The 16,265-nt window shown below is 44.5% G+C and overlaps 1 protein-coding gene across 1 annotated transcript in view; it reads left to right on the top strand.

Annotated features, from left to right (window-relative positions):
• Window positions 1-16,265, top strand: part of TMEM132D (transmembrane protein 132D) — a 506,509-nt gene that overhangs the window by 347,991 nt on the left and 142,253 nt on the right. The window contains exon 5 of the mRNA XM_030218396.1: window positions 11,815-11,958. Within this exon, the coding sequence (XP_030074256.1) occupies window positions 11,815-11,958 (144 nt within the window). The remainder of the gene's footprint in view (window positions 1-11,814; window positions 11,959-16,265) is intronic.

Genomic DNA, 16,265 nt, shown 5'->3' with positions numbered 1-16,265 from the left:
GCTGTCTCAGAACTTTATGCTGTATCATCAGAAAACACAAGCATATGTTTCTCAAGAACTGTTCTACCTGCACGTTTTCTCTCGGACCTGAGTCAATGAGATTAATGTTCAGGGCTGTATTTTGGGATAGTGTCTTTCTACAAAATGCATGTAAACTAGGGCTGTACATCAATTAAATTTTTTAATTGCACAATTAATTGCATAAAGCACCTCCCTCCCCCATATTTCCTCCTGTACAGTGCAAAATATAGACAACAGATGTAAATTCTCAAAACTGACTTTCCAATTACTAAACTAAAAATAAAATAATTTTTTCTGCCTATGTCTGGTGATTTTATAGTTTCCAGGACTTCCTGTCCATTCACTATTTCTTTTCTCTCCTCTTTTCTTCTTCACTTCCTGCCTTATATCCATCATTCATGTTCAACTTTTTCATTTTTCTTCCTCCTTCTCAAATATATCTAATTTTCATCTGTTCCCTTCCCTTCCCCTCTGTCCATGTGCACGATCTCTTTCTTTTTTTCTCCTTCCCTTCTCCTCCATTCCATGTGCAACAATCTCCTCCCTTCTATCTTCCCTTCCCTTCCCCTCCTCACCATAGGCACCATCTCATCCCATCACTGTTCTCTTCTTTCCCCTTCCCTTCCCCCCCTTTCCATGGGTACCATCTCCTCCCGTCTCTCTCTCTTTTCCTCTTTCTCAGGGCACCCCTTCTTATTTTCTTACCTTTCCCTGTATTTCAGCAGCCAGGGCTGCCAAGAGACATATCTGGGCCCAGAGCAAACAATCTTGAAGCTCTCCCTCCCCCCCCCCACCCCATCAGTCAAAAGTAAAGTTTTGATAATATATATATAACCTAATTTATATAGAATACTTAGAGACAGGCGACTTGCATACTTATGTGAAGACTAGTAAAAGAGGCCCGTTTCCAACAGAAAGGAAATGGGCGCTAGCAAGGTTCCAGGGCCCCCTCCCTCCCTCCCTCCTCCTCCGAGTTCCAGCCCCCCTCCTCTCCGAGTTCCATGCCCCCCTACCTGCCTCCCTCCCTCAGAGTTCCATGCCCTCCCTACCTGCCTCCCTCTCCTCCGAGGTCCAGGAACACCTCCCCTTCAAGTTCCAGGACCCGCCCCTCCTCCCCCTTCCCCCTCCCCTTCGAGTTCCAGTGCCCGCCCCTTCCAGTTCCAGGACCGGCCCTCCCCTTCCGGTGGAGTTCCAGGACCCCTCCCCCCTCTCTCGTCCCGTGCCCTCCGAGTTCCATGCACCCACTGTCGTCCAAGTTGCACAAACCCGCACCTGCAAGCAAGACATGTGCAGCTGCCCCTCCCATTCGTAAGTGCCGGCCATTCTTTAAAACTTTTTACCTCGTGGTCCGCCGGCAACAGTGAAGTCGAGCAGGCATGGAACAGCGCTTCAGACTGCTTTCGCTTTGCTTCTATTTCAGCTGTGCCTCTGATCCCGCCTTTCCGCAAACAGGAAATCAGGGCGGGACCAGAGGCACAGCTGAAACAGAAGCGAAAGCGAAGGCAGTGTGAAGTGCCATGCAGTGCCTGCTGGACTTCACTGTTGCTGGCGGAAAGCTGGCACTTACGAAGCGGAGGGGCAGCCGCACATGTCCTGCTTGCACTCGGGGGCAACAGAGAGAGAGGGAGGGAGGCTCGGGGCTGAGGAACTTGCGCGGGCCGGTGGAACTTGGAGGAGAGGGGGGGCATGGAACTCGTACGGGAGTGGAAGGAGGGAGGGAGGTAGGGGGGCATGGAACTCAGGGTGGTGGAACTCGGAGGAGAGGGGGGCCGTAGAACTCAGACACGAGTGGGAGGGAGGTAGGGGGTAATGGAACTTGGAGGGGCAATTCTGTACTCACCTCCGGTTGCTGGTGCTGGTTTCCCTTCCCTCTCACTTCCCATTGGTCCGCCCTGTGACATCATCCCCAGGGCGGACCAATGGGAACTGTGTCACAAACCCAGGCATCCAGACAGAGGTGCAAATTATTATATAGGATAGGCCAGAAATATAACCTTAGCAGGAACAATAAGTACCACCAACAGAACATGGCAATGTCTTTGTCTTTATAAATTCATTTAATGTTGTTATTATTATTTTTATAAATTATTTCTTTCTGCACCACTAGCTCTTATCTCTGTGCTCATATTCAGTGATTCCACGAGTCATGCATATAAGGTAGAACTGTTATAGTTGACCTAAGTATTATTCAGAGCAGCTTAACTTCATGCTCTACCTATAACTACTCTGCTGGACCCCACTCTGCCCTTGAAGTCTGCGCATAATATGTTTTCCCCACAGATTCTATATAGTGTGCCCAGCATTCTGTGCTGAAATCCAAGTGTATTCTATAGGAATGTGAATAACTTAATTGGCTTAACAAACATGCCAATCAGCTTTGATAACAATGCTTAACAAGCAATTATGAGCACGAATTGGCAATAATTAGAATTTACACGCATAACTGACTAAGGGTATTCTGTAACTTACCGTGCCTAAATTCGAATGCATATATCAAAAGGGAGCATGGCTATGGGCGGGGAAATGGGCATGTCATGGGCGTTCCAAAAAACTACACGCATGGTTATAGAATATACCTGCTCCGCACGTAATTTAGATGCCAGCATTTACACCAGGTTTTACTTGGTGTAAATGGCCACAACTAAATTTGATCACATGGAGAGGCGCTCGGTGTATGCTATATACCATGCAGAAATTTAAACCTATTCTATAAAATTTAGGCATACTTTAGAGAATATTCCTAGGTATAATTTTATTCCATGTGGATTTTTCAGGCGCCATATATAGAATTTCCCCCTTTATGCATAAAATTACTTCTAGAACTGGCACAATTTTTTTTTTAAGATTTAGTCGCTGAAAAAAAGCAATATTCTGTAAGCAGCACTTAAAGTTTGTCACAGTTCATAGATTAGCACTTATGCCTGTGAATCGTGCCCAACTTTAGATCTGGCCATTTGTACCAACTGAAACATGATGCAAATGTACGCTCCTACATTAGGTGCATATCTATCCCTGTTATTCTGTAACAATGCGCATTAATTTTAGGATTGCCCCCATTCTGCCCATAACCCTCCTATTTCTGGACCCCTCTTCTCAGATTGCTCGTACAGATCTGCACCTAAGTTTACGCCCTTAAATTTCAATTAAATTTAATTAGTGTCAATAATTGGTTGTTAAAAAGCCAGTTGGCACGCGCTGCCTGCTTACTGCCTGGGTAGCGTGTGAGACCTTATTACTAAGTCAGTGGGTGGCGGTAAGGTCTCAGGCCGAAAATGGATGCGCACTGGTTTTCATTTTGCCGCACGTCCATTTTCCGGCCCATTAAAATAATCCCTTTTTTCCAGACACGGTACAATAAGGGTCCGGCGCATGCCAAAAACAGGCGCCCACTCTACCGCAGGCCAGTTTTTGGCACACCTTTGTAAAAGGGATTCTTTATGCCTAAGTGTGATTCTATAAAAGATGCATACTCTTTATAGAATCATGCTAAGAGGGTCTTTTGCATAGACACGCTGGTGTTTTTAGCGCATGTTAAAAATAGGCACGTGCTAAATGCTAAAGACGCCTATGTATTCCTATGGGTGTCTGTAGCATTTCGCATGTACCTATTTTTATACACACTAAAAACCAGCGCACCTGCCTAAAAGACCCCCATGTACGTTAAATTTTCAGCACCTATTTTTAGGCACTACGTATAGAATATACCTCAAAAGGCATAATTTAGTACAGAAGAAAATAATCTTTTAATTTCATTTGCTTGAGTTTTTTGTCTCATATTTAAATGTTTGTCGTACTTAAACAGAAGAAAATATTTCTTATGAAAAAATACAATTATAGCATAAAAATTCAAAGAAAGCTGGATTTCTAAATTATTTTTCTTCACATTAGGGAATTTGAGTTATAAACCGATCAGTTGATTAAATACTGTATGTGTTTGTTCCATTGTAATAAAATAACTTTAAATGTTTCCTTCACAGAAGCTTGAAATCTTTTCTAGCTCTTAAACACATAATTAGTGATGACTTTTTCTGCCTTTCTGTGGTTTCAAAATGAAGTAGATGCCTTATGGGCTCTTTCACACACATGGAGAACAGAAGCCTGATGTCTCTGAAGGCAGGAAAACTGGAATTTGTGTTTGTTTGAAACAATGAGTTTAAAGAATGAAACTAAATTATTTTTGCCTGCTTTAACAGTGCCATGTAAGCACACTACTGATTTCTTTAATAATAATGCTGTTCCTTTCTTACACCTGTGTTAAGAATCAGGAACACAATCAAGTACATTTTTAACAAAACGAGGGGCCTGTTTTCAAATGTGCTGTCATTTTTTGCGCTTACTGAGCGTTATGGTGCAAAAATGAATGCAATGTAACTGCAAAATGTGTGCAATAAATGTTACAACTGTAGAGGACTAAAATACAACCTAATACATGCGTCCAGCTTTTCCTACATGAGCACGCAGCTGTGGAATGCACTGCCACTTAACTTAAAAACAATTTGCTAACGAATTAACTTTCGTAAATCCCCGAAGACCTCTCTCTTCAACAAGGCATACTACAATGATCAATGACTGGAAATGGAACTCCATCTCATAATTTCTGTGTTCTCTTACTATATCTACTTGCTTAACTCAATTATGTCACCCATGCTCTCTATGTAACACCAATTGTATCTTTAACCCTGGAATAGCGACTGCCACGACGGAACACTGTAAGCCACATTGAGCCTGCAAATAGGTGGGAAAATGTGGGATACAAATGCAACAAATAAATAAATAATAGGAGTGTGCCCAGCATCTGCCCTGAATTTATCACACAGGGCAGACATGTTGCCACACGGTAAATGCATTCCTAGATGGCACGGTAAATGCATCTGTGCTATCTGGTAAGGGCCTTCGGGGGGTGGCAAGCTTCCCTGGGCCTGGCCTCCAAGGGGGCTCAGCGCCAGGGTCTGTCTCTCTCGGACCAGGTAGACATGGGTGGCCTTGGGTGGGCCATGACCTGGACCCATCCACTTTAGGGTCAGGCCCACCCAAAATCAGTGCTCCATAGACGTGGCTGGCAGGAATCCGCAAGCCCCGCCAGCTGAAGATCTTGTCCCAGCAGAAAGATCACTTAGACCCTGTCCAGACAGCAGTGTCGCTGAACCAGAGCCACTGCTGCCCTACCCCTCGCTCATGCTCAGTTTGCGCACATGTGCAGAGGCTGGCCATGTCAGTGGATCTGGTACACTTCTACCAGCTGCTCAGATTGTGAGAGTTCTTGCTGCCGGGAGGAGGTCTTCGTCTGGTGGGGCTTGCGGATCCGCACCAGCTCAGGTATTTCTTGGTTTGATTTAGGGTGGGGAGAAGAGCACCAGAGGGGGGCCAAGGAGGAAGAGATGAGTTTTCAGTCCCACCATGTTTGGGCTGAGGCGGGGAGGGGCATGGCGACTGCCCAAGTGGGAGAGGGAAGCGGAAGCAGTGGCAGCCTGAGTGGCGGGGGCAGCAACAGTGGTTCTGTCCCGGGCCTGGTTCTGTCTCTCAGCAGCCCTGTATGGTATAGAGGCCAACTGAAGCCAGGCTTTTCGGTTTCAGCCGAAACCGAACCTGTGGTCGAAAATTCACCACGCGGTTTCAGCCAAAACCGAAGCTGCCTTAACTTTATCCAGTTAGATGTCCGGTTAATGTGTGAATATCGTCACTAACTGGATTAACCTCTAGCTCCACCAAGCTCCATCCACAAACTGCCCTGGAACTGTCCAGATAGTTCCAAGTAAGCAAATGAAATATTTAGCAGCACTATCTGGTCAGTGCCACTGAATATCCTTCTCACCGGCATTTATCCGGTTAGCAGCATCTGCAGACTGGATAAGTTCCTTTGAATATCATCCCCTTGTTGTTTTATGTGATTAATTTTTGATTCAGACTTTAGATTAGTGGTATGTGTTGGCATTTATTGCTTTCAGATCCAAATCCATTCAGGCACTGTTGCTGTGGCACTTGAAGCAAACCACTCAACTATGCTGTGCATTATCCACTGTTGGAGCCCCCAATAACAACAATACAGTGCGCAAAAGTTTTTTCTTACCATGAACAGACTGTCTAGTTTGATTTCAGGATGTCCAGAATGAATGGGCTTCAGGGAAAGACTTGTACACAGTGGATGCAGTGAGGGGTCCTTTTACTAAGGTGTGCTGAAAAATGGCCTGCGGCAGTGTAGACACACCTACAAAAAAAAGCCTTTTTTTTTTTTTGCCGAAAATGGACGTACAGCAAAATGAAAATTGCAACGCATCCATTTTGGGTCTGAGACCTTACTGCAAGCCATTGACCTAGCGGTTAGGTCTCACGAGGTAACAGGGCGGTAATGGTCTATGTGCATCAGAAAATAAAAAATATTTTTCAGACACACATATCGGACACACACCAAAATTGAAATTACCGCAAGGGCCACACGGTAACCGGGCGGTAACTCCAATTTGGCGCATGTAGGCGCCTTTGCGGCTTAGTAAAAGGACCCCTGTATGTAGCTGTTTCTCAGGCGTATTCATTATGGATAACCCGAAAACCCAACTGGCTGGGTGTATTCCTAGGAGAAAAAACGAAAGTAAATTAGCACTCGGGTGCGGACAAGAAGAGCGTTGGGAAGCCGTGCTGTTCATTCTCCCATGTGATACCGAGACCCTGAAGCAGCCTTGCGAAACGCTGGCCATCGCTGGCTCGGCACATGAGTTGAAGAGAGTACAGCACAGCACTATTTTGGGCAACGCGGTCCAAGAGCACCAGCGAGAAAGATAAGTGATGGTGCCAATAGAGCCATTGTATATTTGAAAGAGTAATATATACAATTTAATAGTTGACTTGAGACTTGCTACGTCTGCAGGAAAAACTTTAAATCAGAAGGTTTTGGCCGATGATGAAGGCAGGATCCTTTGATCCGTTCTAGCTCTAACAGATTTATCAAGATCTGGGAGCTCTTTGCTTTTTCCTGTTAAGTGTAATACTGTATCGTAAACAGTTTAAACCATTGTCATTTCGTGGCAGCGGATTCTTCTGTGAGTTTGATAGGTATTCCCAGTGCATCTTTTCTAGCAAAAAAGGTGCCGGTACTCAAATGCTAGGCCACTCTTCAAGGGTGGGGTGATCACTGAGGGATCCACCCCACAATAGCCAGGCCCCCTGCAACCAGTCACAGAACCTATGACAAGGCAGAATTGGTGTGTAGAGCCTGAGCTCTTGCATTAAAACTTGGGGTCCTTGGGTCAATGTTAGCAGACAATGGAAAAGGTGCCGGTACTCAGTACCCCCAAGCACCCCCACAAAAAAAGCCCTGGGTATTCCTAGGGGAACCACTGCTCTAAGAAGTGAGCGTGTTTTTTTTTTCACAGTAGCGTACAGTTTGGAACTGATTACAATAGGGCCAAGCCTCTCTTTTTTTTTCTGATGAGGAAGGCGCATGTATTTCCTTTTGAAAAAAATTGTCACAGTAGGTCGGATTGATCACAAGTGCTTCTCCCTGGTTGTCCCGGCTGAGCTTTCTCAAAATCAAATCTGCTAACATCTAAGTCCACAAGGACTGGACCATCCATCATAGTTCAGGATGAATTGATAGACTTTTTTCTTTATATCGACACTCAGCAGGTCTCATTCAAAAGATAAATGTAGTGGCTTTGTTGCACATTCCATCTTGATCACAATAGTGCGAGTGTTCTGTTCTGAAGATTAGTACAGACTAGAAGCCTGTGTTGTTCACCGGCAACTTTTGTGTGAAATGTATTGTAGAAGAAGCCCAGTACATGATTCAAGGTGTGTAAAAAAGGCTTTGATGTTTGTATTAATCTCACCCAAACCCACTGCTCTACTAAAACAGTCCCCTTTCCACAACAATCTCACCTTAAATATGGGGTTTTCTCGAAACCATTCACCGAACATGGAGAAGAGCACAGCAATCTTTTTATGCCTCTGACAGCTCGGAAGAGACAGAATGCTACAATCATAAGCACTGTTTATTTTTTTTTCATGAGTGATTGATCTTTTCAATTAACTTGTGCCATCTTTGCTTAAGGGAATTATTTATGTAGGTGCATGGTTTCATTAATCCACTTTCCCTTCAAAAGAATTTCTTACGGTTAATGTATAGCTTTAATTAATGCACAGTAAATTCATTCTTTAAGCAGGCTTGGTCTCGTATTAGGCATGATAATTAGAGTATAACCTACATAGAAATACTTTATAATAACATGGTCTTATTTCTTCTCTTTCAACACCTTTGTTAATCACATGAGGTTGTTAGCAAGGATCTCCTATGAACAGGCCACCTCATTGCAGCACTGAGCTGTTCCTAAGCTTACACCAGCTGGGGATGGCATTCCCAGCCCTTAGGAGAAAGTAGCAGCCACCACGCAGATGGACAAAACTGGTCTAGCTCAAGGTGCAAGCATACAAGGTCCTTCTGTGAACTTTGTCCAAGGACAGGGCCGCCAAGGGGGGGGGGGGGGGGGGCGGGGGGGGAACAAAATTCCCCGGGTCTCACCTGCCTGCCTCTTTGGCTCCGGGCCCCCTGCATTCTAAGCGGCAGTTGCAGATCTCCTCTCTTCTGGCCTTCCCTCTCTGTGTCCCACCCTCGCGGAAGCTGGAAGTTACATCAGACAAGGGCGGGACACAGGGAGGGAAGGCCAGAAGAAAGGAGATCTGCGACTGCCGCTTTGAATGCAGGGGGCCCGGAGCTGTGGAGGCAGGCAGGTGAGACCGGGGACTGCAGCAACGGGGGGAGCGACAGAGGGCGGCAGCGGTGGGGGGAGTGACGGGGGCGGCAGCGGTGGGAGGAGTGACGGGGGCGGCAGCGGTGGGGGGAGCGACAGAGGGCGGCAGCGGTGAGGGGAGTGACAGGGGGTGGCAGCGGCGGGGGGAGTGACGGGGGCGGCAGCAGCGAGGGGGTGGAGGCGGGGTACTGCTGCCCCGGGCCTGGCCTAGTCTCTCGGCAGCCCTGTCCAAGGATTGTTGCAGCAGCCACTCAATTCAAGCTTTTGAACTACTACAACATTATTCAATTTTTATCTAGTAAAATGTCTGTTATCATATAGTTTCTCTTATGGAATGGAAGTTATAAAACATTGTTATTTTGTATTGAATTTGGATGTTTGTTACCCTTAAAATCTAATAAAATGTATTAAATCGCAGCAGCCATTGGGCTAGATGAGTGGAGGGGGTACAAATGGGAAACAGCCCTAGGTAGTTGTGAATGAAGGCACATGGCAATATAGCCCCAGTTCCCACTGAGCTAAAAGCTCAGAGGAGCAGGAGGAATCTGTAGGACGGTGATAAAAAAACTTTACTGTATAGGAGTGGAGGAGTGGCCTAGTGGTTAGAACACCCACACTGACATCCAGAGGGTGTTGGTTCAAATCCCACTGCTGCTCCTTGTGATCTTAGGCAAATCAGTTAGGGCTTCTTTTACAAAGCAAAAGAGGCCCTTAACCCTTCATTGCCTCAGATACAAACTTAGAGGTATGTTTACTAAGGCACGCTATAGGCGTGTTAGCGTTTTTAACACATGTTAATGGTTGATGCACGTTAAACGCTAGTGCACCCATAGGAATGTATTCACAAAACCTTTAATATGGGATTCAACAAATTATCCTACACAAATATAAACCCAGGGTAACAATTACTAAAATATTGTAATTCAAATCCCTGGAAATCAGATATATATTATTAAAATTGTGGAGTGAATATGCTCAAAACCCAGTGTGACTCAAGTGAAATTCGCACATGTATAGTCACCGTTTCTTATCATTGCACTTCCTCATTCATTTACGGCTACAGTCTTAAAGAAGAAAGCAGGGTTCAAAAATGATGCAGATATTGTAATACAAAACAACTTGTTTTCTTATGTGTCAATCCACTGTATTGCCCAGAGGAACAGATCTGCGTTGTTAAATCTGGTGGCTAAAAACTCAATTCAAATCTTCCAATTTTTACCCCAACTTGGATCCAGGTTTCGCTTTACATGGAAAGCTTCATCAGGGGGTACCTCCATAAAAACAAAAAAATGTTAGTAACTGTATATAAAAAAAAATAAAAAATCAACTAACTCAAAAAAACTCACAAGTTAACAGTTTGAACAGGCTATCAAAGGAATAGAGTCATCAGACCCAAGATGGCATCTGGAGAGACCAACTCATCCAACAGTCTTTATTTAAATTTATCATATGACTAATGTCCAATCATCCGCTTCTTTATTGAGACCATTTGGCTGAACCATCTTCCAGTCATAGATAAACCGCTGCTCCTTTTGAATCAAAATTTAAGAAACATCACCATCCCGCTGCAAACTCACTGATTGTAATATGACAAAGTTTAAATCATATACAGTGTGTCCCAAATCATTCCAATGTTGTACCATAGGGGTATCAGTTTTGCCCAACCGGATATTACTGAGATGTTGCACTATTCTATACTTGAAAAATATTATGTGTTCTATTTATGTGATTAAGTGCTGAGTATTGGCACTTAACTGACCAAGTGCTGACTCTGCCCCTGGAGCAGCCCCAAATAGCCAGTTTCAAGTTTGGCGGCTACCGATTATTTTCTGCGGCACTAACTGATTAAGTGCCATTGAAAATTATCAGTTAGCTCCGAACTGGCGATGTAACCCCCCAGGAGCCAATTTTGGCTGGTTAAATTGTTTTGAATATCGACCCCTAGGTGTTCGTATTTACATGGCCCTTGTGTAAATGTATAAAATATTAGCGTTCATGCATAGAAGGGTAGCCAAGCACTATTCTGTAAGGACACGTGCAACTTCCATAGCACATATATGCATGGGGGCATACACCTAGTTGGAGCATGGGTCACATATGGGCAGGGCTCCCAGTTTTACACCCTGGGGTAAATTCTAGAATTGGCGCCTAAAAAATCAGCGCCAGAAATACCGCTTAAGTGGTATTCTGTAAGCCACTCCTAAAGTTCAGCGCGGTCTATACAATACACATTTAAGCGGAAAGTCGCTCATAAATTTAAGCATGGCCGTTTGCTCCAATGGAAATGTGGTGCAAATGCCCATGCCTAAATTTATGGTGGAGCATCATTATTCTGTAATACATGTGCAATTCAAAGGCGCGATGCGCCTGTTCCACTCCGAACCCCCCCCCCCCCCTTGATCCTCCTGTTTCTTCGCCCCCTTTTTATTTGGAACATGGGTAAATTGTAGGAGCGGATCCTGTGCCTAACTTTACACACGTTGGTCCCAATTAAATCTAATTAGTGCCAATAATTGCTTGTTAAAAAACAAATTATTGGCATCAGTTGGCTTGTTATTCAATTACATTTTGTGCGCAAATTAGTAACGCACCTAAATATATGTGTGCAATTTTTGGTGACCTTTACAGAATCAGGGGGATAAGTTACAGAATACTGTATGTTATATGTGTCCTTGTCACATTTACATGGCTGCAGTTATGCCAGATCTATGGCTGCTGAAATTGCGGGAATATAAACATTGGATGTGCTGATTCTGGGTTATGCTAGTATTCTATAAAAGAGTGAGGGCACTCAGATGCTGTTATGGACTATACTTCCTCCACACATCCTCGTGGCCCCCAAAATCTTTTTCTGTTAACATATTCTGTATTTCTGTGTCTAAGGTTTTCATTAGCAAAAATGTATTATGAACCTCACTGTCCTTCTAAATTTGGGCCAGGAATCAGACTGGTGTTCTACAGTTAAGGTACTTGATTTGAGTAGTCAGTTTTGGTGCTGTGTAATAAATTGTGCGTTTCAGGTGAAGTGAGCAAAATGTATTCGGTGTTTTAGGAGGCGGAAATCCTAAATACAGCAATTCTCAATGGCAAGACGGTGGCAGTCCCTGTAAAGGTGGTCTCTGTGGAGGAAGATGGCACTGTGACAGACATCTCGGAGACCGTGGAGTGCATATCCTCAGATGAAGATGTAATTAAGGCAAGTTCATTCACTTTCCCTAAGTGCTATCTCATCTCTGGCCTCCATTGATATGTTAATTTCGTCTCCCTAATGACAAGCTCCATTGCAGTTCAGCTAACTGGTGATTGTGATAGGAAGCTTAATGATTCAGTTCAACATGGCTGCTTGTTGTTCACCAGTTTTGTGGTGCTAGGCCTTTAGTTTTTCAGAAAAATGAGGACAGTGATTTACATCACTTCGCTTTGGATTCCTGAATTTCTCCTTGGTTATAATAATAAGATCCTTATCTTGAATCTTCTGTAAATACCCCCCCCCCCCCCCCAGTGATGTGTAAACACTGCTATTGGCGGTTTAAAACACTGACTGTGACATTTAAATCTGTACCCAGATGTTCAGCACCAGCCGATACCCGCATATCAGTACTGAATATCTAAATATAAAGTGCCCACAGGAAGGTTTCTGGGTACCACTGATATTCAGCACCATTATCTGGATAACGTACCTTCATACAGAGCTGCCGGGGGCCCAGGGGGGGCAAAATTCCCCTGGCCAGAGCCTCTAAGGGGGAATCAGCACCGGGGTCTCGCTCTCTCTCCTGCTTCTAATGGGACCCAGGTGATCGCATTCCGACGGGAGCAGGAGAGAGAAAACTCTGGCGCTGGGTCCCCTCTTGGAGGCTGGGGAGGACCCGGAGGAGCAGACACAGCAGGACCTCTGGTTTGGATGGAGGGGGTCCAGGGTTCACCAGCAGAAGAGATCTTCCTCCAGTGCTGCTGTTTGCTGCATTGCCTGCCAGGTGGCTGCTTTCCCCCTCATGCCGCACATGCCCGGTCTTGAAACCGAGCATGTGCGATGTGAGAGAAAAAGCAGCCACAGGGGCAGGCAGTGCGGCAGAGGAAAGAGCAGCACTAGAGAATGAAAGATCTCTTCTTCTGGCGGGGCCTCGGGAGCCCCACAAACCAAGGTATTTGAAGTTCCGGTGGGTGGGCAGGCAGCAGTGGCGGCGATGCTAGGAGAGTGGCAGCGGTGGCGATCCTGTGGGGGGGGGGGAACTGCCCTGGGCCTGACAGCGGCAGCCCTTCCCTGCCCTATATTGGATATATGCCCCCAGATTCTTTATGGCATGCATAGAGATCTGTGCGGAAATCCAGGTGTATTCTGTAACAACGTGTGTAACTTACTTGGCTTAACAACCTAATCAGCATTTTTAACAGCAATAATTGGCAATAATTAGAATTTATGCACACAACTCGCTAAGTGTATTCTGTAATGAGCTGCCTTACATCTCATGTGTGCAATTCAAAAAGGACATGTCTATGGGCGGGGAAATGGGTGTTCCGTGGGCGTTCTTAAATGTACACGCATTGTTATAGAATATGGCCCAATGGGTGTAAACCTGTGTTCAGTGATGTAAATGGATGCATGTAGTCTTAGGTGCTGGGATATCAACGAAGCGTATTCTATGTACTGCGTGTAAATCTAGGAACTACTTATAGAATACACTTAGGCAGAAATGTTTACCGTGTGGATTTTTGAGGCACCATATATAGAATCTGGCCCATGGGGGTCAACTCTTAACGAGCTGACTAGTTTCAGGCTGCAGAAAGACATGAAAATGATGGTATTCTAGTGATCTACAGGCATAATATGTCCTATGGAATGCCAACTAGCGGAAAAGTTATGTACCATGGTTTTCTTTTTTTAAGTTCAAATATTGTGCATTGAGTTTCTTCTTCAATATCCAGATAAAGAACGGCAAACAATCAAGAGCAGTAGGCAATGGTAGTTACCAAATCTCAAATATACTTCTAGTTTGTCCCATATTAATTGATGCTTATTCCCTATACCGCACTTTCCATCAACTGCAACTTAGTTCCACCAGTGATTGTCATTTAACAAAGTGATGGATTTCCAATTATTAACATTGTGTTTGAAAGCAATAACTGAAAATTCAGAGGATAATCCTCCCATTTTAGAGGAGGAGCACTAAATCCCATAGCGCTTCTTTTACAAACTCACGCTAGCGATTCCCACTTGGCAAATGAAATGAAGCCCATAGGAATTGAATGGGCTTCCTCTCATTTGCCGCACCAAGAATCAGTAGAGCGGCTTTGTAAAAGAGGCCCATAGATTTCCACCTTACAATCTTATGTTGGTCAATTTAGAAGCTCTATTTTTATTCTGGACGTCTGAAAACCAGCATTTAGACATCCATATTGCATAGACGTCCAGATCCCAATTTTGTGTAACCAGGATTGGACGTCTAAAACTGCACTATGTCCATATGGCAAGGGGGCATGGTCTGGGCATGTTTTGGGCTAGACTAGGGAGGAGCCAAAATACAAACACCAACTTTGATTGCAGAAGAGAAAGGGACGCCCATGTCTAGACCTGAAACTTGGCACATCCAGGTTACAGAAAGATGCTCTGATTGAGCAATTTTCCACTGGATCGAGTAGGGAAAGATAAAATAGGTATTTTTTTCTGTCACTGGGGGGGCTTACAATTTATAAGAAAAGGGAAAGAAGATTACAAATAGTTACAGTGGGATTTAAACCAGCAGCCTCTGGTCTTTTGCCATGGTTTTCATGCAGCTGCTCTAACCATTAGGCTATTCCTCCATATGGAGAGCTGTGTGGCCATTTTATAATATCTGTCAAGGTTGATCAATAGCGAGTGGCACCGTTGAGCTACACAGTAAGCTTTAACACACAGTGGGAAATCATATTGTTATGATTGGGGTCTGAACCCCTCTCAAACTTACCTCTTTCCTGGGGGTCAGCTTCTTAGCTGGCTTCTGTTTCTTTTGTCTGTCCTTTCTGAGCTGGCTCTGTCTCTCTGTGCTGGCAGCTTCCAGCAGCAGGGCTCTAATTGTTTCATTATACTGCACCTGTGTGGGTAGTCTGAGTTGCTCTAACTCTCTTTGGGTGTACTGGCTTCAAGTGTTTCACGGTTTTGCATTGGTGTGGGTTGGGCCTCTCTGGGTCAGTATGTTTTTGCCTAGGTCTAGGGAGTGTGACATCATCAGGGAGGGCCTTGATAAGGAAGTGGGGTGGTGGATTCCTGGGGAGGAGCAAGATGGCGTCCTAGCTGTGCTCACGGAAGCTGCCGAATTGTTTGTTGGTAATTTTTATCTTTTCCTCGATTTCTATTATGCCCCATACTAAAAGAAAGGGGACGACAAAAGTGCAACCGCCAACTGCACTAACGTCGTCCCCTAACCAGCAGACATTAGACCGCTTCGTGAGAAGCTTACCTTTTGGTTCCGGTTTGGCGAGCCCCGCGTTGGCCGACAACGAAGGAGCGACGTCGGCTAGGGGCCTCGATACCACCTTGTCGCCGCCGACGCTGAACCCGCCTCCTTGTCCCGCAGGTGCCAGAGTTGAGTTAGAGGATCGAGCGGACTCCGAGGAGAGTAACGACTTATCCTTATTTGGCGGTTTCTCCCCTGGAACAGCGGTTGAGAGTGTGCTGGAGCTGGAAAAGCCCCAGGAGGTTACAATGGAAGCTATTTGGACTGTGCTCCAGAGACTGACTACTGAAGTTGCCAAATCTACGAGAGAAATTTCTACAGTTGCTAGTAAGTTGACTTTGATGTCAGAATCTTATGAAGAAATTAAAAGAGAATCTGCTATTCAATTTGCTACAGTAAAAGAAGAAATTAAAATTGTTAAGACAACAGTAGATTCTCTGGTTAATGATAAACTTTTCACTGCTCGCAAACTAGAGCAGATAGAAAATTATAATCGACGCCTCACGCTTAGGATGTTGAATTTTCCTATTTCACCTGCTTTAACTCCTCGAGATTTTCTGAAAAAATATCTACAGGAGACTTTGAAATTTTCCCCTGCTGACATTCCACCCTGCAATAAAGTTTATTATTTACCTAATGTGAAAAAACAAGGAGAAGACTGTCAACCTCCAGTAATAGATATTCAGAATTTAACAGCACTACTAGAAGATTCTATGATAGAAATAACTTCAAGAGGAACTCTTATAATATCAATGGTATTCGAACAGGACCTGAATATGATTATGAAAAAATACTTTAAATATTCGTCAGCCCTGTTTTGTGGACAGAAAATATGGGTCTACCCCGATGTTACCAAGATAACGCAGCAGAGACGAAAACAATTTCTTATACTTAGAGAAGAAGTTAAAGCGTTGGGTGCAATATTTACCTTAGCATACCCATGTAAATGCATAATTCGAATGTCTGGCATTAAATATGTTTTTTTTGAGCCCTCTCAATTGAAAATATTTCTGGATGCCAAAAATCCAACTAGCTGAGTAAGAAGAACATTTGATATCAGCAAATATAAGTT

Source organism: Microcaecilia unicolor, chromosome 11, assembly GCF_901765095.1.
Source record: "Microcaecilia unicolor chromosome 11, aMicUni1.1, whole genome shotgun sequence".
Lineage (NCBI taxonomy): Eukaryota > Metazoa > Chordata > Amphibia > Gymnophiona > Siphonopidae > Microcaecilia > Microcaecilia unicolor.
This window is presented reverse-complemented; position numbering and strand designations above follow the sequence as displayed.